Source organism: Tribolium castaneum, chromosome 7, assembly GCF_031307605.1.
Source record: "Tribolium castaneum strain GA2 chromosome 7, icTriCast1.1, whole genome shotgun sequence".
NCBI classification, from domain to species: domain Eukaryota; kingdom Metazoa; phylum Arthropoda; class Insecta; order Coleoptera; family Tenebrionidae; genus Tribolium; species Tribolium castaneum.
Genome location: NC_087400.1, coordinates 782,949 through 803,565, shown reverse-complemented (window position 1 = coordinate 803,565; position 20,617 = coordinate 782,949). Strand labels below are relative to the sequence as shown.

Here is a 20,617-nt window from a genome sequence, read left to right as displayed (position 1 = left end):
TATATAATATATAATATATATAATATGATATATTTTTTAAAAATATGAGAGATAAGAAATACAGACCTTATACGGTGTGTTCAAAAAGTCGTTAGATCAACTCTTGCTGTGGAATTTAGATGGCTAGATTTTTATTGTCTTTGATAAATTATCGTTTCTTATTTTATTTTATTTTATATTTATATTTATCATCAAAAATTCTCTGTATAACTCTGTATAAATTGCTAATTGTGGGGTTTTAGAGGCGGGCTTCAAGGAAAAAATTGTTTAAAAACCATTGAATCATTTATTCATTTATTATATACATTCATAATTTCTGGAACCGAGTATATATAATATATAATATATAATATATAATATATAATATATAATATATAATATATAATATATAATATATAATATATAATATATAATATATAATGTATAATATATAATATATAATATATAATATATAATATGATATATATTTTAAAAATATTAGAGATAAGAAATACAGACCTTATACGGTGTGTTTAAAAAGTCTTTAGATCAACTCTTGCTGTGGAATTTAGATTGCTAGATTTTTATTGTCTTTGATAGATTATCGTTTTTTATTTTATTTTATTTTATATTTATATTTATCATTAAAAATTCTTTGTATAACTTTGTATAAATTGCTAATTGTGGGGTTTTAGGGGCGGGCTTCAAGGAAAAAATTGTTTAAAAACCATTGAAACATTTATTCATTTATTATATACATTCATAATTTCTGGAACCGAGTATAAGAGATCCGAGAGTATCTTGGAAAGCAAATATAAAATAACTGTCACGTGATCAATATATACAGTGTGCATTGGTAAAGTAACCAACAGTGTGAACATACTGTATATCAACCGGCAAATAATTGGATTAAGTACGCATTTAGAGCTGAATATTAAGTCTAATACGTCACTACCGTGTGTCCTATATAAGTAAGAGTAGGGGTGGGGCGAGTTTAGTTCGCTCCGCCCACCGTCACAAGAGGAGGGGCGTCCTAAAGCCATCCGGGAAATTTACATCGTATTACTTTACTATAGTATTTGTAGGTGCGTTAATACATTTGCGGATTTTTTGAGTATGTCTTGAGAGTATGTGCGTAGAAACTTCGTTGTCTATTGATAAAAGTTGTGGTAAAATGGCCCAAAATCCAGGAGTGTGTTCCGAAAATCCCCAAATGTACTTTTTGAGAAATAAAATATCCAGTGATGGATCCCTACGCCAGTAGCGTGCAACTTGCTCTAAAGTGCGTAGTTATGATACATTTAGATTACATTTTTTGGTACTTTTTAATCAGCTTAAATCTATATCACAAACCCTTTTGTAACAAAGCTAATCTCAATTTTAAGTCTTGTTAAGCGCGACCCTGCCCGATTGCTTTACTCGTCATTTAAATAGGGAAAGATTTAATAATAATATCCTAAAAAAACCAGAAGCCTAACATCTATTGTTTCATATTTACATAAAACCTAAGCGACAACAAAACAAAGCCTACAATGTTTGCGGTGAAACAATTACACAATTAGTTACCTATTGGCTAATCCACAAGCGCCAAATTCAAACCAGCCATTCAGAACCAATCACCCGCCTACTCCCTAAGTTTGTGCCAATCGGCGATTTGTCGGCGAGCCGAGTTGCACACCTCGTTCCAATGGTGGAGCGCCGTTCCGGTGCACTTGGCCCCGCCCATTTCAAGTCGACCAATCACCTTCGAAACATGGTTAAGCCACGCCTTAGCAAACCTCCCACTCACCTCATTTTTGGTCACCCTGTCCCAATCCAGGAGCAAAAACTCCAAACTGACGTTCTCCAAACCCTCCCCTCCTGCTGGAATATCAAAAACGAAACTTTCGTTAAACACCGGACTCAGCGTCCGTTTCTTGACATGTGTCTTCTTTTTGGCAATCCGTTGTCCATTGTACAGCAAATAAATCTTGACGTAAGGATCAGCCAATCCCGTCACGTCCATTTTAGGCAAGTTCCGAGCTTTTAGAACCACGACTGTGAGGCGATTGGCTGCCGGTTGCCAACACAACGAGACGAGAAGTTCGCCACGCCCTTGCGAGCGGATCTGGAATGAAAAGGGGCGGAGTTTGGTCAAGCTCCGCCTGCATGGGGGAGTGGTTACCTTGAGGCTTCGCGGTTGGATTTCTCGGCATAGAGCCATTTGTTGGTTTTCGATTTGGGTGACGTCGACGGTGTTCAGAGCACAGAAGACCTCGCCGATGATGTCGTCACGGCTGTAGCGATCGAAGCTGAGGACGACGAAGTGGAGGGTGATGTTGGGGAGTTGGTTGAAGTTGATTCCGTAGAAAGTGAAGTCTTCGTCGTAGACGGGATTGCGAGTTTTGCGCAAAACGCGGGTTTTGACTTTGTGTTGTTTGTCGGGGAGGAGCTGCAGTTTGACGTAGGGGTCGCTGGAGCCCAGGTTGGGGTCTTTGGCGGGGAGGTCGCGGCACCGGACCACCGACACGATAAGGGCGTTCTTATCGTGTTTGTATCTAGAAGTTTTTCATTTTTTCTCAGACATTGGCAGTTTTCAGTAATATACAGGGTTATTCTTAAATAGACCAATAAAATTGTAAAAAAAGTTTGGTATACCTATATATACTGTGGTATATATATACCATTATATATAATATATATATAATATATAATATAATATCTGCTCTTAAATATTTTCTTTTTTCTTTTTGTATAATTTTTTTTAATTTTTTTACACGTCCAAGTCGCTAAAAACAATTTATTTATTACTTAGAGCAAACAAACGAGCTCCAAAAAATTTTTCTATTAAAGTGCACATATTTATTGTAAAAATACCAAGGATGAAACTGGGAAATACTGTAGGAAAAACCTAAATTTTCTCTTACAAGTGTTCTAATACGATTTTAAAATATTTAAAAATTATAAAGTTATGGATTTTTGAAAGGAAAGGTCTAATTTTTACTAAAAACTTAAATATCTAAATAACTACGCTGCAGCTAAATTTTAAATACTAATAATTAATAAAAAGATCGATAAAAGTAACAATAAACAGAAGATTAAGTTTACAAAAACTCCAGGTCATTATTTAAATTATTGTTAGAGCAGTTTTTTGTTAAACTGGTGACTGGAAATTGGAAAAAAAACTTTCTAATTATTGCCGTTTCTTTATACATTGCATAAACTTAAACAAAATACCTAATTTTATAAACGCTTTTTTGTTTTTATTTTTGATTTTTTTACTGATTAACTTTATTTCCAAAACTAAAAATTTTACAGAAGTGGAAGTCTGCAATTAAATACTTTATTTTTTCTCTTTGTATATTTCTGAATATTTTACGTCTTTAAAAAAAACAATATATTTTTCACTTATTGCATTTTAAAACAAACGTTGCTATTATTTTATGTGAAAAATTTCGCTTGCTCCAAACAATTTTTCTTAAAAAAAAAATACAACTCACATTTAATTGCAAAAATACCAAGGATAGATTGATAATAGACACAGTTCTAAACAGTTTTAAAATAATTTTTTGCCAATTGTGTTGTATTCAAGTAATTACGAGGACATACAGTGCGTTCAAAAAATCTTTAGATCAACTCTTGCTGTGAAATTTTGAATGTATGTTGATTTTTTACGTTAGAGAAAATCGCAAGTAGCGAATAAAACGATAATCTATCAAAGGCAATAAAAATCTGTCAATATAAATTCCACAGCAAGAGTTGATCTGAAAACTTTTTGAACGCACTGTATGATAATTTATAATCTCAAATGGGTCTAAAACTTTCCCAAATATCTTGACAATTCGGAAAAATAAAAATTTACCAAATTGGGGACTCAATACGTTCCGCTGCTGACGTAACGTCACGGATAACTAGAGCAGAAATTTAAAAAATCACACGGTACAATTGGTCTCACATTTTTTGGTCATTATTTTGATTCATCATAAGTTGAAAATTACAATAATTAAATGAATGGCGAAAAAAATAGCCAACAGTCTACAGCAAGAGTTGATCTATAGATTTTTTGAACGCACTGTATTATTATATTTTTTCCCAATAGAACGTAACGTTTTTAAAACCTGAAGGTAGGTATTTTTAGGGAAAGATAATTAAATTTCGAAATCAATACGGAAATGTATAGAAAAACCGTTTAGAAATTAAATATATTCCAAGAATACAATTATTAAAAATTAAAAAATAAATTAAAAGACTCGGAAAAGCTGAACACATTATCAAAAAATTTCCAGGAAATCAGAGTATTGTACAAAATCTAGAGTGTGGTTAATTCTTGATCACTATCTGTAGACTTAAGCTAAAGATTAGACGAAGAAATACACTTATTTTCGAAAAAACACGTTTGTTGATTCTATTTCATAAAAAACACTTTTCTTATTTAGATTCTGCTAAAAACTGCTTGATTAATATTGACAGTTATGTTAGGTGTCTTAGTTGAGACACCTTTTTAATAAATTCAAACTTTTTGTAAAAAATCTAGTGTACATACGTTTTTACGTCAGAAAGTAGCCAACTAGTACCTAACTTAACAGGAAGAAAATCAAGCAGGCAGAAGAAGTCCAATCGTTAATACCTACATTTTTAATTTGTTTTAACTTTATTATTACTTTACTTAATATTTACTTATTTGTTTTTTATTTATTTTTTTTATTTTTGTAATAAGAAAAGTACAATGTATTCTGAAACCTTCATTGTCCTATTAGACTACTAGGTATAATTATACCAATTAGATAATAATACTATTAGACAATAATTTTAGTCTTCATTTTTATTCTCAAAAGAACCATCTTTTTAAACAATGTTTTGCATTATCATGACATCATAGATGTCATAACTGTTACGTTTGGAAAAAAACAAAATTGGCGACAATTTTGTATATTTTTGAAAAATTAGGCAGACCTTGCTCCATAAAATACATCTTAAATAAAATTTTTATCTTTTATATTAAATAATTTTTTTTTACATTTTATTTAATTTTTCCTTCTAGATTGTTTTTGCATCTGCGTAAGAAAAAACACACGGGACTATATTTTGTAGCTTCTTAGACGTAGCAATTAGAAATTTCTACTCGAGAAAACAACCAGTTATTTTTTTATGAATTTTTTTTTCTTGGTTGGCTTTTTCTAAAAAGCTATATTATTCTAATTTAATCTAAACTCGAAAGCAATTTAATAACAACGCCAAGAAAATCACCCATAAATCAGTAAAACTAGTCTCCAAACCTGAGCTTGAACACGAGCTGTCCCAGATACGCCGCACTCTGCTGCAGATTTTTCTCATTCGTCTCAATTTCCTCCTTGGTGGGCGTATGCACCTCATTCTCGGTCGTGTACACATCCTTCATCGTGGCACTGTGATCCACCTTGTCATTAGCCACCCCACTCTCCAGCGGCCCTGCCATACTCCCCGAAGAACTACCTGTTGGACTCGGCGTATGCGGTGCCGACATCTTCACAGAGAAAACCACATGAACCCCCACCTCCAGCACCCGCCACACTTACCCCCGGCGGCGTCTTGGACGGTCCCGTGGGACTGGGGCTCTTCTTCAGGTAGTGCGTCGTGGCCCCGGCTGGACTCTTGACCGCCGTGGGCCTGCGATGGGCGTGGAAGGCCAGCGGCTGGTCGGGCCCATGGCGCTTGGCGCTGTGGCTCCTCCGCTGCCGGTAGCAGAAGCACGTCAAGGCGGCCATGCACAATACAAACACCCCACCGCCCAGACACAGCCCCACGATGGTCGGCGAGGTCACTGCGAACAATTGGTGAGGGGGGTTTTGGTTGCTTGGTTGGGGTGGTTGTTACCTCCTTCGATGGCCTGGATCTTTGGTTCTTCCTCCACCATGGTGCACTTAGAGCGGGGCTCGACCCTCAATGATTAATTCTGGTCGCTTCCGCGAGAGTGAAATTTTAATGCCGTTCCAATGGATATTTCGACTTAGTCATAGACGCCGGAATCAATACAGACGGCGGGCAAGCGCCGCGACGCCGAGTGACGTCACGCTGTGGGGGCGTCTGCGCGCCCAAATTTCAAATGGGAAAAAAGGAGGTTTATAGTATAATAATAATAATAATAATAATAATAATAATAATAATAATAGTAATAGTAATAGTAATAGTAATAGTAATAATAGTAATAGTAACAATAGTAATAGTAATAGTAATAGTAATAGTAACAGTAATAGTAATAGTAATAGTAATAGCAATAGCAATAGTAATAGTAATAGTAATAGTAACAGTAATAGTAACAGTAATAGTAACAGTAATAGTAATAGTAATAGTAATAGTAATAGTAATAGTAATAATAGTAATAGTAATAGTAATAGTAAAGGTAATAGTAACAGTAATAGTAATAGTAATAGTAATAGTAACAGTAACAGTAATAGTAATAGTAATAGTAATAGTAATAGTAATAGTAATAGTAATAGTAATAGTAATAGTAATAGTAAAAGTAATAGTAATAGTAATAGTAATAATAGTAATAGTAATAGTAATAGTAATAGTAATAATAATAGTAATCATTTTTATTTGCTAACATACTGTGTAGTTCGTTAGAAAAGGGAAAGAAAGGGTATAAAACAATAATTTACATTTTTCTACGTCCGTTATAAAACTTAGAATTTTTTTCATTCGTTCTGTTCATAAAGTATATCATTCTTGAATGAATCAAAAGCGTGAAAAAAGTGCCGTAGCGGTTCATTTTTTCACTCTAAATGCGTGAAAAAAGTGCCGTAACGTGTCATTTTTAACGCGTAAATATTAATATAGTAGGGTGCTTTGGACGCGGCGCTGTCAATAGACGCTGTCTTAGAGCTGTCACATAGAAAACATTTTCAAAGTTATTTGCTTGGTTTTTGTAAGAATTGTGTTGTTGAACAAAAAAAAAATGTGTCATTGCCGCTACAATGAATATTCTTCCGGAAAAACCAAAAAATCAATATTTGAAAGAATATAATGATTTCATGGAGTGGCGCAGGAAAAAAGGAACCAAAGTTTTACAGAGAGAGTTTTTTTATAATTTAGCATAATTGGAATCCACACAAAAAAATAATGCAACTTTATATAAACTAGAGTTCCTTTATTGGGAGAGTTGAGACACTGAATGTCAAACCGAGCCAATTTTGTATTATGTGGATTAGGTATATATTTCTATCCTTTTTTATTAAAATTTTTGTTAGTAACTTATGTCAGAGGTTTATGTCGAAAATAATTTCAAGGTTATAATTTTTGTCAAATGCATAAAATGACATAATTTGACGTCAAATTTAACCAGGGACGTAGAAAACGTAGAAATTTTGGGATTACTATTTAAAAAAAGAAAATAATTAAATACCTACTACCTACTTCACATTTCTGAAATTTTTCGATATTTATTTTATTATTAAATACATAACTTAAAACATACTTCAATGCTTTTCTTGCAGTCACAATTTTTAGTTAAACATCTCGTCCCAAAAATTGGTCATCAAGAACCCTTCATATTTCCTGTCGTCTTTTTACATATTCTAAAAAATGATATTGAAGGTGTTCACGTATGAAAAACGTAACAAAATCGTGAATTCTCAATAACTTTATATGTAATTTGAAACAGAATCTAAAATTCACGTAGATGCTAAAGGCGGCCAAGCAGCGACAGGTTCAACTTTCCTAAAAATTAGAACCAATTTTGGGTTCAAGTACCTACGTATTTTATAAATGCATAGACAGATTCCCAAAATCTCATAGATTTTGTACATAACATTATTTAGACAATCCACTTTTCCAAATGCTTGTTAATAATAAACGTAAAACTTGGCTGGAAAGGTTCAATTTCTCTCTCTTTCATCGATGATTACCATTTCTTAAAGTTAAGAAAAAAATGTTTGTGATGAAGAGTTTAGACGTAAAATTCTTGTACTTGCAAAGAAATGTCTTTTAAAATTTGGAGTTCATATAATAAACAGTGAATTGACGACAACTGCCAGTCTAAACCATTTCTAAACGCAGTTAGTCGAAACATTTTTTGACAAATTTATTTGACTTTTCGCCAAATTTCAAGCGTAACACCACTGATTTCTATCCCAATTTGTTTTTTTACACATTCCAACCGACGTAAATAAAACAAAATTTCAAAAATTGACATTCAGTGTCCCAACTCTCCCAATATAGGAACTCTAATATAAACTATAATGGGTCTATCTTTTTTCGTTTTGGAATTATTTAACTTTTGCTTATAAAAAAGACCAATTTTTGAAAAATCACTGCGAAGTTGCCTATGAATATTTTCCGGCACATTTGCAACAAAAAAAATCAGAATACCTTGTAGTTTTAGCAAATAGACGACTTTTAGTTAAAGCACGATGATAATATACAGTGTGTTCCAAAACGCAAAAAGTTGAATAACTCCTTTTTTCAAATGGAACACGCTGTATTTTTTTCATGTATTGATAGCATTTTTAAAAAGTTTTCTAACGGTATGGAGTTTGTGTAGCAAATTTAAAATATTTAAAAAAAAATGGTTTTAATACAAGAAAATTTGTTATCCGAGTATCTAATAAATCAAATGGTAATTTATTTTTTGATATGTACTAATGTGACTTATTACGTTAGTAATCTAATTATTACTTGATACATAAATGAATTTTGCTCGTCAAGAATTAATAACAAAAACAAAAAAAATTTTTGAACACTAATAAATATTTAAAATTTGTTATACAAACTGCATATCATTAGAAAGCTTATGAAAAACGCTATCGATACGTGTAAAAAAATACATGGCGTTCCAGTTGAAAAAAATGAGTTATTTAACTTTTTGCGTTTTGGCACACTCTGTATATTACCTTGCATGTTTCAAGTAACAGTCGACTGTTCTGAGTTTTTCTGTTGCAAGTTTTTGAGAAATATTCACAGGCCACTTTGCAGTGGGTTTTCAAAATAATTAACTAAGCGTTTTTTCACTGCTTTTTTTTTAAAAAAGCTTTCCTAATGTTGGTATCAGTGCAATAGTTATCCGGGTTGTTAACACAATTTTTTTATGTCCAGGAATAATTTTAGATTTTTTGAACATATCTGGTAAAACTCCTTCACTGAAACATTTATTAAATAAAACGGTGAGCGGTTCAGCAAGACAGGGGGCGATTTCTTTCAAAATTTTATTGTTTAAATTGTAGATATCCCAGCTATTAGTGTTTTTTATTGAGTCTATGACTTCTAGTCTTCTTATATGCTTTATAGGGACATTGCTCAAAAACCTCCGGGAGTCATTAATAGTGTTTGGAAGTGTTTGGAAAATTTTATCAGCAATTGTAGAAAAGAAGCTGTGTTCTGCACTTTCTCTCAGAGTTTATTAGTTTCCAAAAAATTTTATTTGAAGACTGTTCAAGAAATCTGCTATTTGATTCTTTTTGGCACGTGTTAATTCTTTTTGGTAAAATTTGCGCATAGTTTTGTCAGCATCAATATATGTGGTATCCTTGGAAACATCACTAATGACTTTGATTTTTGAGATTTTTATTGAACCATTTTAAGTTAAGTTTGTTTGTATTGTCGAGGTTGGTTTTTTTTAGAGTTCCTATATTGGGAGAGTTGGGACACTGAATGTCAATTTTTGAAATTTTGTTTTATTTACGTCGGTTCGAATTTGTAAAAAAACAAATTGGGATAGAAATCAGTGGTGTTACACTTGAAATTTGGCGAAAAGTCAAATAAATTTGTCAAAAAATGTTTCCATTTTTCGTCGACTAACTGCGTTTAGAAATGGTTTAAACTGGCAGTCGTCATCAATTCACTGTTTTTTTATATGAACTCCAAATTTTAAAAGACATTTCTTTGCAAGTACAAGAATTTTACGTCTAAACTCTTCATCACAAACATTTTTTTCTTAACTTTAAGAAATGGTAATCATCGATGAAAGAGAGAGAAATTGAACCTTTCCTGCCAAGTTTTACGTTTATTATTAACAAGCATTAGGGAAAGTGGATTGTCTAAATAATATTAAGTACAAAATCAATGAGATTTTGGGAATTTGTCTATGCATTTACAAAATACGTAGGTACTTGAACCCAAAATTAGTTATAATTTTTAGGAAAGTTGAACCTGTCGCTACTTGGCCGCCTATAGCATCTACGTGAACTTTAGATTCTGTTTCAAATTATAAAGTTATTGAGAATTCACGATTTTGTTACGTTTTTCACACGAGAACACCTTCAATATCATTTTTTAGAATATGTAAAAAGACGACAGGAAATATGAAGGGTTTTTGATGACCAATTTTTGGGACGAGATGTTTAACTAAAAATTGTGACTGCAAGAAAAGCATTGAAGTATGTTTTAAGTTATGTATTTAATAATAAAATAAATATCGAAAAATTTCAGAAATGTGAAGTAGGTAGTAGGTATTTAATTATTTTCTTTTTTTAAATAGTAATCCCAAAATTTCAACGTTTTCTACGTCCCTGGTTAAATTTGACGTAAAATTATGTCATTTTATGCATTTGACAAAAATTATAACCTTGAAATTATTTTCGACATAAGTTACTAACAAAAATTTTAATAAAAAAGGATAGAAATATATACCTAATCCACATAATACAAAATTGGCTCGGTTTGACGTTCAGTGTCTCAACTCTCCCAATAAAGGAACTCTAGTTTTTTTAAGGGAAAAATTAAAAAAAAAATCCGTTCACGATTGTTTTAAATTCTCAGCAGGCGTAGATATATTTTTGTTAGGTTGGCCTCAGGTCCTGTCAGGTACTGTCTTTATGACGTTGTCTTGTCAAAAATTCGCTGTGTTGTCAGTTCTACTGCTTATGTCGAAAATAATTTCTTTGAAGGATGCAAAAAAGACAAACCCAAATGATAATGACAGTCCTTGGTTGTCAAAATAAATTTCTTATGACAACTCACAGTCCTGCCAAATAAAATGTCAGATTTTCATAGATAGTCCGAATTTGAAACAATCGTGAATGGTGTATATAAGCGTGTTTGGGTCTTTTAATTTGCTAGCGGAGACTTCAATATGTACATCATTGCAGATATTACAGATATTCCATATATTACACTTTATTCAATAATTTACATAAACATTGGTTTTCCTAATGGAGCAGCTTAGGGCACACTATGTGAAAGAAAGATGTTAAAATATAAATACACTGGAAATTATATGTATGTAAAATAGCAAACAAAACCGGACGTCCTGGACTGGTGTTCCTCCAGCGATGTCCGCGCTCCTGGGCACCTAATACCCAGCCAGTTCGGCGAAAGTCGAGTCCATTTCGTCGGCAAGTGACTTGTATCTGTCCTTGTTGATGCCAAGCTCATCTAGAGGAAAAAACAATTAAAACATGCCTCCACCAAAGGACACCACAACAAAAATCCTACCAGCAGGAGCGTTAAATGGGTGAAAAAGCAAGGGTTCTAGTCTAAAAAAGCGCACGAAAGCGTTATTTCTGCGAGCTGAGCGAGGACATCTCGACAAAAGTCTTATCAATGTCCGTGACAATGTTGTGGTATTTGGCTTTTTCGCGCAGGACGAAATCTGCAATAGCAAAGGTAGCTCAAAGCGCGCGAAAGCGCCCCCCAGGTGGTACCTTCAAGCCTGTCGACTTCCTTCTGGAGTTTCTTGACAGTCTTTTCGGCGTATTCGGCTCGCGCTTCGGCCTCCTTCAGCTTGACGGTGAGGGTCTTGAGCTGCTTCTTGAACTCCTCGACTCTCTGGTTGGCCTTCTCCTCGGACACTTCGAGCGATTTGAGCGAGTTGCCGACCACCTTGAGCTCCTCCTCCAGCTCCATGATCTTGGCATCGCCGCCTTTGACGCGGTCTTCGGCCACCTCGAGCTCGTCTTCAACGAAGGCTAGCTTGCGCGAGACTTCGTCGGATTTGTTGTCGGCGTCTTCGGCCAGCAGACGGGCCTCCTTCAGCTGGTTGGTGAGCTGGTCCATGCGCTCTTCGTCCTGCTGGGAGCGGTTCTCCAACACTTTGCACATACTGTACAAGTATTATTGTTATTTTTAATTTTTTAAGTTAAAGGTAACTGACCGGGAGCTCTCGTCGGCCGCTTGCGAGGCTTCGGCGAGCTTGGTGGTAGCCGTGGCCAGGCGCTCCTCCGAACGCTCCAAGTCCTCCTCAATCGTCTGGACTTTGCGGTTGAGTGAGGCCATTTCAGCTTCAGCCTAGACCAATAAACGAGATTAGTTTTACAATCACTTGCTGGAGGAAATTTCGATAATTACGTTGGTGAGGGTTTTTTCTTTCTCTTCAAGATCCTTGTTGGCTTGCTCGAGCGAGTTCTTGGTGGTGGTGAGATCGCCTTCAACTTGGGAAAGTTTCTTCTGGAGTTCGCGCAACTCCTCGTTGAGTTTCTCGACACGGAGGTTGGCATCCTTGGCTTGGCCTTCCATCGCATCGGCCTTGTCTTGAGCATTGTCTTTCTCAAGCTTCATCGCTTGCATCTTCTTCTTGATCGCGTCCATGGCGGCGGGGTTTTGCTCTTACGCTTATACAAGAACAAGAAACAAGGGACAGTGCTAAAACAAAACAAAAAATATATTGATTATTTTTACTACAATATGAATAAATCTACTTTTATTATTCAGAAAAGTTTTTTAATAAAGTTTAAAGCACTAGCGAGCGTAGCGAGTGAGTAACTTTAATAGTGAAACTTACTATGCATTAGCAAATTAGTTGATTACAAAATTTTTTAATAAAAATATAAAAAAAAATTAAATTTAATGCGAAATCAAAACTAATTCTATCTACTTTAAGGCCAATCTGTTACTATAATTTACTAAGTCAGAAAATTGTGAAAATTTGCTAATAATTATTTTTATTTTATCTTAAAAACTAATTATCATACAGAATTCAGCGTTTGTTAGTGAATTTAAATTAATTAATAAAAAATAAAATATATTAGGTGGCCACATCAAAATATATTTATATTATACAGGGTCGCTAGAAAGTTTAGATACAGTTAAATATTATAAAAACTATTCATCAGAACTTATTGAAATTTGGTGTATGCTTGAGAGTATATAAATTCTATCGTTTCAGATGTTTATTAAATTTCTATCTCCATTTGTTCTTCGGATACAAGGCTAGCTTGATTTTTTTTAAATAGCAACAAGGGTCAAATTTAATATTTTTGAGAAGAGCATTTGTTTCTGAGTTCTATGGTATAACACATGCATACCTTAATTTAACCAAAACTTAATAAAAATCGAAAATTTTGAAAAATGTAAAATCTTGTTAGCTTTGGAAATGTTGTCTTTATCTATCATTAGCTCATTAACCAAAAAATAAGTAAAAGTTAAAAATAATTGTTAAAATAACACTTTTAACGTTTTGATTAAGAAATTTTAAACACGGAATACTTGATTTTTATCTACAAACGATGTTTAAACTGATTTCCACTAACTTCTTGGCTTTCTGTCTCCATGATAAACCAACACGAGATTTTTTTTCGCCCATTTTTACTTAAATGTACCATTATTAAACTAATTATTGCACCCAAGTTTAATTTTTGGCCAATATACAAGTGACGACATCGCTAATAACAGTATTTTCAAAGCTAACTTAGTTTTACTATCCCAGAAAATTTTTGAATTTTTATTTTTTTACATTTTAATAAAAGTAAAGGTGGGTATCATGTTATATCATTGAATTCAGAAAAAAATGCTATTTTAAAAATGATTAAATGACCCTTCGTGCCATTAAAAAAATCAAGTTAGCCTTGAATTTTTAAAATAAATGACGATAAAAATTTGAAAAAGCTCTCAGATGACACTTAACTGACACTTAAACAGAATAAAAGACGATAAAAATCTGTCAGTCTAAATTCCACAGCAAGAGTTGATCTAAAGCCTTTTTGAACGCACGGTAGAATAAGTATTTTTAATTTTATTATTATTCACATTTTTAATTAATCAATATTTATTATAAAGAAGAAAAAAATTAATAACCATTACTGGTTTCGAATAATTTAGCCGGCGATAAAAATAGGAGAGAAGTAAAATGATATTAGCCGAGAAAACAGCAAACGCCCAAAAATACCCGCTTTTCGGATTTCAGAAATAGCTAATTATGTCAAACATCTCGCTTGAAATATTCCAAGAATCTCAAAGTTGATCAACCGTGTCCATTCCTAATTGTTATTTTGGGCTTTCGCCTAAAAAAAACAAGACAAGTCGAATAGAACGCAATAAAAACTTTCCGTGTCTTTTTTTAAATCCTAGTCTTGGAGCCAAATTGCGAACCGATTACAAAGTAATTTATTTATATTTAAAAGGAATTAAGTCCAATGTTGCTCATTGAGACGAACTAAAGAGTGACGTAGTTAATTAAGCACACACATCTGTATCGTCTTCCATTTGCAAAACTTGTATATAAAATCAAATATCCCACTGGAATGAAACCCGAGTTCTAAATTTAGCCCGCTCCTAGTATAGCCAGAGTTTATGTGACAGTCCACGCATATGTTCTATAACACCCAGTAGATGCGAAAACAATTAAACACGAAAATTTTTTTTTTTTATTTTTTGCAAATTTTTGAGTGTTAGTTGAAGCTGTGAGAAGTGTTAAGAGGTGCAAACACAACACTTGTTACCTACCTGTAGGGAGCCTGAAGGCGTTCAGAGGTTGACGCTGTCCTAGGAGCTACAGGCATCGCGACGGCGACGCTGGCGACGGTGGCGTCTCCCACGCGTCCCCCTCTAACATCTAACACTTCCCCTAACCCCCACCGGGACTTACTCAGTAAGATGGGATGGCTTAGAGGAGAAGTACTCAAAAGTTTGCTTAATGAAATCGTCAAATAATAAATTAGATCGTTAAAAAGACCACAAGAATCAAATAAATAATAATAATAACGCTAAAGTTTGAAGTTATGTTTCATCTTTACGTTCATTTCTTTTCCTCTCAAAACAAAAGGTATTTTCCCTTTATTAGGATGTACTCTTACGTTTACAATTTGGCGCCTTTACGTACTTACCTTTTGCCGCATTATTTTATTTTTCTGTCAGTTTTATGCTCCGCTTTACGTTTATAAGTCTATGTGTTCTCTCAGTCTCTTATTTTTGCTTACGTGTTGTTTCCTTACCTTTTCTATACTTTTTTTAATAGAAAAATTGTTACCCTGATCCGGGTTCGAACCCCGACCTCCCGCGTCGTAAGTGGCGCTTATACCACTAGGCCACCAAGGCCCTAGGTACTGACCGTCTTTAGCAGATATTTTAACACAAACTTTTTGAATAAATCAACATTACAAACTATATAATTGCAATAATTCATCTAAAACACAAATACTTTCAGTTCAAAAGTCGGCGAATTAGCTCGAGAAAACATTTTTTTCCACTTTTTTTCAATTTAATTCTCTAATTTTTTACCAGATTTCATCAAAAGATACCGGGCGTATAAGATGATTCTACAATTTTAAAATTGTTTTTACCTTTTTTGTGACTTTCAGCACGTTTTTGACTGAAAATGGACATAATTTCTCGAAAAATCATCAAACTTGTGTATTTTCTAGTCAAAAATAGTGGACGTGCGCAAATCCTACTGGATTCGCAGTGGCCATGATATTTATTAACAATGTTTTTCGGGACTTTACTAAACAAACTCAGTTAACTAAAAATTTTTAGAGATAAATTAAATATTTTCGTTTAATTTTTTTATGATTTAAGAAGTAAGTCATTTAAGGATTCAACGCTAAAGTTTGAAGTTATGTTTAACCTTTACGTTCATCTCTTTTTCTCTCGAAACAAAAGGTATTTTCTCTTTATTAGGATGTGCTCTTACGTTTACAATTTGGCGCCTTTACGTACTTACCTTTTGCAGCATTATTTTCTTATTTCTGTCACTTTTATGCTCCGCTTTACGTTTATACGTCTATGTGTTCTCTCAATCTCTTATTTTTGCTTACGTATTGTTTCCTTACCTTTTCTACACTTTTTTTTCATAGAAAAATTTTTACTCTGATCCGGGTTCGAACCCGCGACCTCCCGCGTCGTAAGTGGCGCTTATACCACTGGGCCACCAAGGCCCTAGGTACTGACCGTGTTTTACAGATATTTTAACACACACTTTTTGAATAAATCAACATTACAAACTATATAATTGCAATAATTCATCTAAAACACAAATACTTTCAGTTCAAAAGTCGTCGAATTAGCTCGAGAAAACATTTTCTTCCACTTTTTTTCAATTTAATTCTCAAATTTTTCACCAGATTTCATAAAAAGATACCGGGCGTATAAGATGATTCTACAATTTTAAAATTGTTTTTACCTTTTTTGTGACTTTCTGCACGTTTTTGACTGAAAATGGACATAATTTCTCGAAAAATCATCAAACTTGTGTATTTTCTAGTCAAAAATAGTGGACGTGCGCAAATCCTATTGGATTCGAGTGGCCATGATTTTTATTAACAATGTTTTTCGGGACTTTACTAAACAAACTCAATTAACTAAAAATTTTTAGAGATAAATTAAATATTTTCGTTTAATTTTTTTATAATTTAAGAAGTAAGTCATCTACGGATTCAACGCTAAAGTTTGAAGTTATATTTCACCTTTACGTTCATTTCTTTTTCTCTCAAAACAAAAGGCATTTTCCTTTATTACGATTTTTTTTTTGGTGCCTGTACGTACTTTTACTTTTTGTCACATTATTTTCTTATTTCTGTCAGTTTTATGCTCCGCTTTACGTTTATACGTCTATGTGTTCTCTCATTCTCAAACAACTTACCTTTTTTTTCATTTTTTTTTACTTTTTTTTCATAGAAAAATTGTTGCCGTGATCCGGGTTCGAACCCGCGACCTCCCCCGTCGTAAGTGGCGCTTATACCACTGGGCCACCAAGGCCCTAGGTCCTGACCCGCTTTTGCAGATATTTTAACACAAACTTTTTAAATAAATCAACATTACAAACTCTACAAGAAAATATTTAGATAATAATTCGCATACCGAACTAAAGTCGCTTCTATTTCTTGATCATAATTTGTTTTCTTTATAAATTGCATAAACTCAGGTCCCGGATATTTTTTAAACAAAACACGCTTATTTGTCCAGCATCATCTAGAGTGTAGGTAATTCGTAAATTATGTTTAAAGGCTGTTTTTTACATCATGTCAGGTGTGATGAATTTTTTTGCATTCACAATATTATACAGGGTGATGTCTAAAAATGTCTAAAAACCGGCAGACGTTGTACAATAAATAATTATTAATTACTAAGCTTCTGACTATTTTGAGTTAATCACTGATTTATTGCCTCATTTGTGACCCAATTTCGTTGTGCGTATGTACAACGAAATAAATTTAGAGATAGTCTACGGAGTCACTTATGACACCCGAAATAAATTATCAAAGCAAGCTATCGCTAAAAATTGAATTATTTGACTTGGTGGCTTGATTCTTTCTCACTTCCCTCATCAAATCACCCCTTAACAAGGTCTGAGTCCACTTCGGCGCCAAATGTAAAAGCGAAAGTGGCGACATTGGTCTGCAATAAAGTGACCCAGTGACCGATATGTGAGTAAGCCATCCATTGTAACACCGACGCAAATGCGATACTTGTCGCTCTTTTCACCCCATTTTTCCGCCAATATCGGCCCCAATTTGCGCCAGCGGCGCTAAAACAACGCGAAAAACCCATTTGGGTGATTTCCGCACGCGGGAAAACGTTCTAAAGTTGGGAGTTGCAATCTCGTGTCATATATGGTATAAATGCTAATGTCTTGGGCAAGGACGTGGGCAACATATAACATTAAAAAGCGTTCGATGCTTACGGTTATTTTTAGTAATGTATGTATTTGGTAAGTGGGATTTGTGACAGTCATTCGTATTTGAGACGCAAGCTGGACTTGAAACCGGGATCATGAGCTGAATAATTTGGGGGAATTGACGCAAAAATAAGCGAAAAAGGTTGAATCAAAAAAATATTTAATAATAATAATTATTATTGTAAATTAAATTTTTTCTAAATATTAGCGTACATTTTGTCGTTGAATTAATTAGTAAATTCATTGAAATATTGCTATTTTTCTATTATTTGCTACTGACAAGTTTTTCACACAAAAAAAGAAAGTTGTAACAAATGTAGCGAGAAAATGAACTGTCTTGCCTTTATTGATGTTCTCAAAATTTATAAAAATTATTGACATTTATTAAACATTAAAAGTACTATGCTTTTTTCTTTTTGGATTATCCTAGAATTTTCAATTTTGTTTTTCTGGTTTATCTCATCAAAATAATTTAGAAGATTTTCTTTCACTAATTATCAGAACTGAAAGATAACAAAATGTGCTCTAATTTTTCTCAATTATTCTGACAATTCTATTAAGAAGTACTCGTAAAATAGAGTTTTTTTCTTAATTTCTCCAAATATCCAAGAAAGAAAGAAAGAAAAAAGAAAGAAAGTAAAAAAAGAAAGAAAGTAAAAAGAAAGAAAGAAAGAAAAAAGAAAGAAAGAAAAAAAGAAAGAAAGAAAAAAGAAAGAAAAAAAGAAAAGAGAAAGAAAGAAAGAAAGAAAGAAAGAAAGAAAGAAAGAAAGAAAGGAAGAAAGAAAGAAAGAAAGAAAGAAAGAAAGAAATAAAGAAAGAAAGAAAGGAAGAAAGAAGGAAAAAAAGAAAGAAAAAAGAAAGAAAGAAAAAAGAAAGAAAAAAAGAAAGGAAGAAAGAAAGAAAGAAAGAAAGAAAGAAAGAAAGAAAGAAAGAAAGAAAGAAAGAAAGAAATAAAAATAAAGAATGAATAATTACAGTAGTGACGATGTTGCCAATGTTATTAAACAGTTTTGTGTTTTGTGTTTTCTATTAGATTTTTTAGAGTTTTTCTGAGAGAACTTATGTGTTATTTTGTGATTTATTGTTACATTTTTGAGGACGAAAAAATGGTTAACTGAATGACATTTTATTTTAAAAGATACTTGTCTTTATATTAGAATCAGAAGAGTTTCATTCTAGGGGAAATTAAACCAATCAATAGTATTCTATTTATTTCAGATTTTTTAAAATAAGTATACAGGGTAAGTAATATAATTATATCGTATTTCAAAAACTAAAAATCTTACAGAAATGAACGTCTGCTCTTAAATATTTTCTTTTTTCTTTTTGTATAATTTTTTTTAATTTTTTTACACGTCCAAGTCGCTAAAAACAATTTATTTATTACTTAGAGCAAACAAACGAGCTCCAAAAAATTTTTTTATTAAAGTGCACATATTTATTGTAAAAATACCAAGGATGAAATTGGGAAATACTGTAGGAAAAACCTAAATTTTCTCTTACAAGTGTTCTAATACGATTTTAAAATATTTAAAAATTATAAAGTTATGGATTTTTGAAAGGAAAGGTCTAATTTTTACTAAAAACTTAAACATCTAAATAACTATGCCGCATTTAAATTTTAAATAATAATAATTAATAAAAAGTTCGATAAAAGTAACAATAAACAGAAAATTAAGTTTATAAATACTTTAGGTCGTTATTTAAATTATTGTTAGAGCAGTTTTTTGTTAAACTGGTGACTGGAAATTGAAAAAAAAAACTTTCTAATTATTGCCGTTTCTTTATCAATTGCATAAACTTAAACAAAATACCTAATTTTATAAACGCTTTTTTGTTTTTATTTTTGATTTTTTTACTGATTAACTTTATTTCCAAAACTAAAAATTTTACAGAAGTGGAAGTCTGCAATTAAATACTTTATTTTTTCTCTTTGTATATTTCTGAATATTTTATGTCTTTAAAAAAAACAATATATTTTTCACTTATTGCATTTTAAAACAAACGTTGCTATTATTTTATGTGAAAAATTTCGCTTTTTCTTAAAAAAAAATTACAACTCACATTTAATAGCAAAAATACCAAGGATAGATTGATAATAGACACAGTTCTAAACAGTTTTAAAATAATTTTTTTGCCAATTGTGTTGTATTCATATGATTACGAGGACATACAGTGCGTTCAAATAATCTTTAGATCAACTCTTGCTGTGAAATTTTGAATGTATGTTGATTTTTTAAGATATCTACAAACGAAAATACTGGCGTTGGAGAAAATCGCAAGTAGCGAATAAAACGATAATCTATCAAAGGCAATAAAAATCTGTCAATATAAATTCCACAGCAAGAGTTGATCTGAAAACTTTTTGAACGCACTGTATAATAATTTATAATCTCAAATGGGTCTAAAACTTTCCCAAATATCTTGACAATTCGGAAAAATAAAAATTTACCAAATTGGGGACTCAATACGTTGCGCTGCTGACGTAACGTCATGGATAACTAGATCAGGAATTTAAAAAATCACACGGTACAGTTGGTCTTACATTTTTTGGTCATTATTTTGATTCATCATAAGTTGAAAATTACAATAATTAAATGAATGGCGAAAAAAGTAGCCAACAGTCCACAGCAAGAGTTGATCTAAAGACTTTTTGAACGCATTAAACATTTCAGAATTATGCACAAAGTTTTATATAAAAAAAATCGCATCTTTTGACAATTTTAAACAAGAAGGACAGCGGGAAAGGTTTTTTTTTGAAAAAAAAAATTATGTTTGGGGAAAAATTTATTTACAAAATTGTGACTTTATTATTGAAAATAAAGACGGTAAATTTTTCGGAAACATTTTGATATCTCC

At 32.5% G+C, this 20,617-nt stretch overlaps 2 protein-coding genes across 3 annotated transcripts; both read right to left on the bottom strand.

Moving 5' to 3' along the window:
- Positions 1 to 695: 695 nt before the first annotated feature.
- Positions 696 to 5,990, bottom strand: Syt4 (Synaptotagmin 4). Its single transcript, XM_963490.4, has 6 exons — positions 5,812 to 5,990; positions 5,514 to 5,758; positions 5,235 to 5,461; positions 2,144 to 2,516; positions 1,769 to 2,086; positions 696 to 1,723 (listed from the first exon to the last, which is right to left on the bottom strand). Exons 1-6 carry the CDS (start codon positions 5,849 to 5,851, stop codon positions 1,604 to 1,606), a joined length of 1,323 nt encoding a protein of 440 aa, XP_968583.1. The 5' UTR covers positions 5,852 to 5,990; the 3' UTR covers positions 696 to 1,603.
- Positions 5,991 to 10,963: 4,973 nt separating this feature from the next.
- Positions 10,964 to 14,745, bottom strand: Tm2 (Tropomyosin 2). 2 transcript variants are annotated; one of them, XR_010334924.1, is made up of 6 exons: positions 14,590 to 14,745; positions 12,217 to 12,510; positions 12,023 to 12,156; positions 11,574 to 11,971; positions 11,365 to 11,521; positions 11,139 to 11,304 (listed from the first exon to the last, which is right to left on the bottom strand). XR_010334924.1 is itself a non-coding variant. In XM_962035.4 (5 exons), exons 2-5 carry the CDS (start codon positions 12,454 to 12,456, stop codon positions 11,222 to 11,224), a joined length of 855 nt encoding a protein of 284 aa, XP_967128.1. In that variant the 5' UTR covers positions 12,457 to 12,510; positions 14,590 to 14,745; the 3' UTR covers positions 10,964 to 11,221. The 2 variants fall into 2 exon arrangements, 1 of the variants encoding a protein (XP_967128.1); XM_962035.4 differs by lacking the exon at positions 11,365 to 11,521 and having other exon boundaries at positions 10,964 to 11,304.
- Positions 14,746 to 20,617: the final 5,872 nt, after the last annotated feature.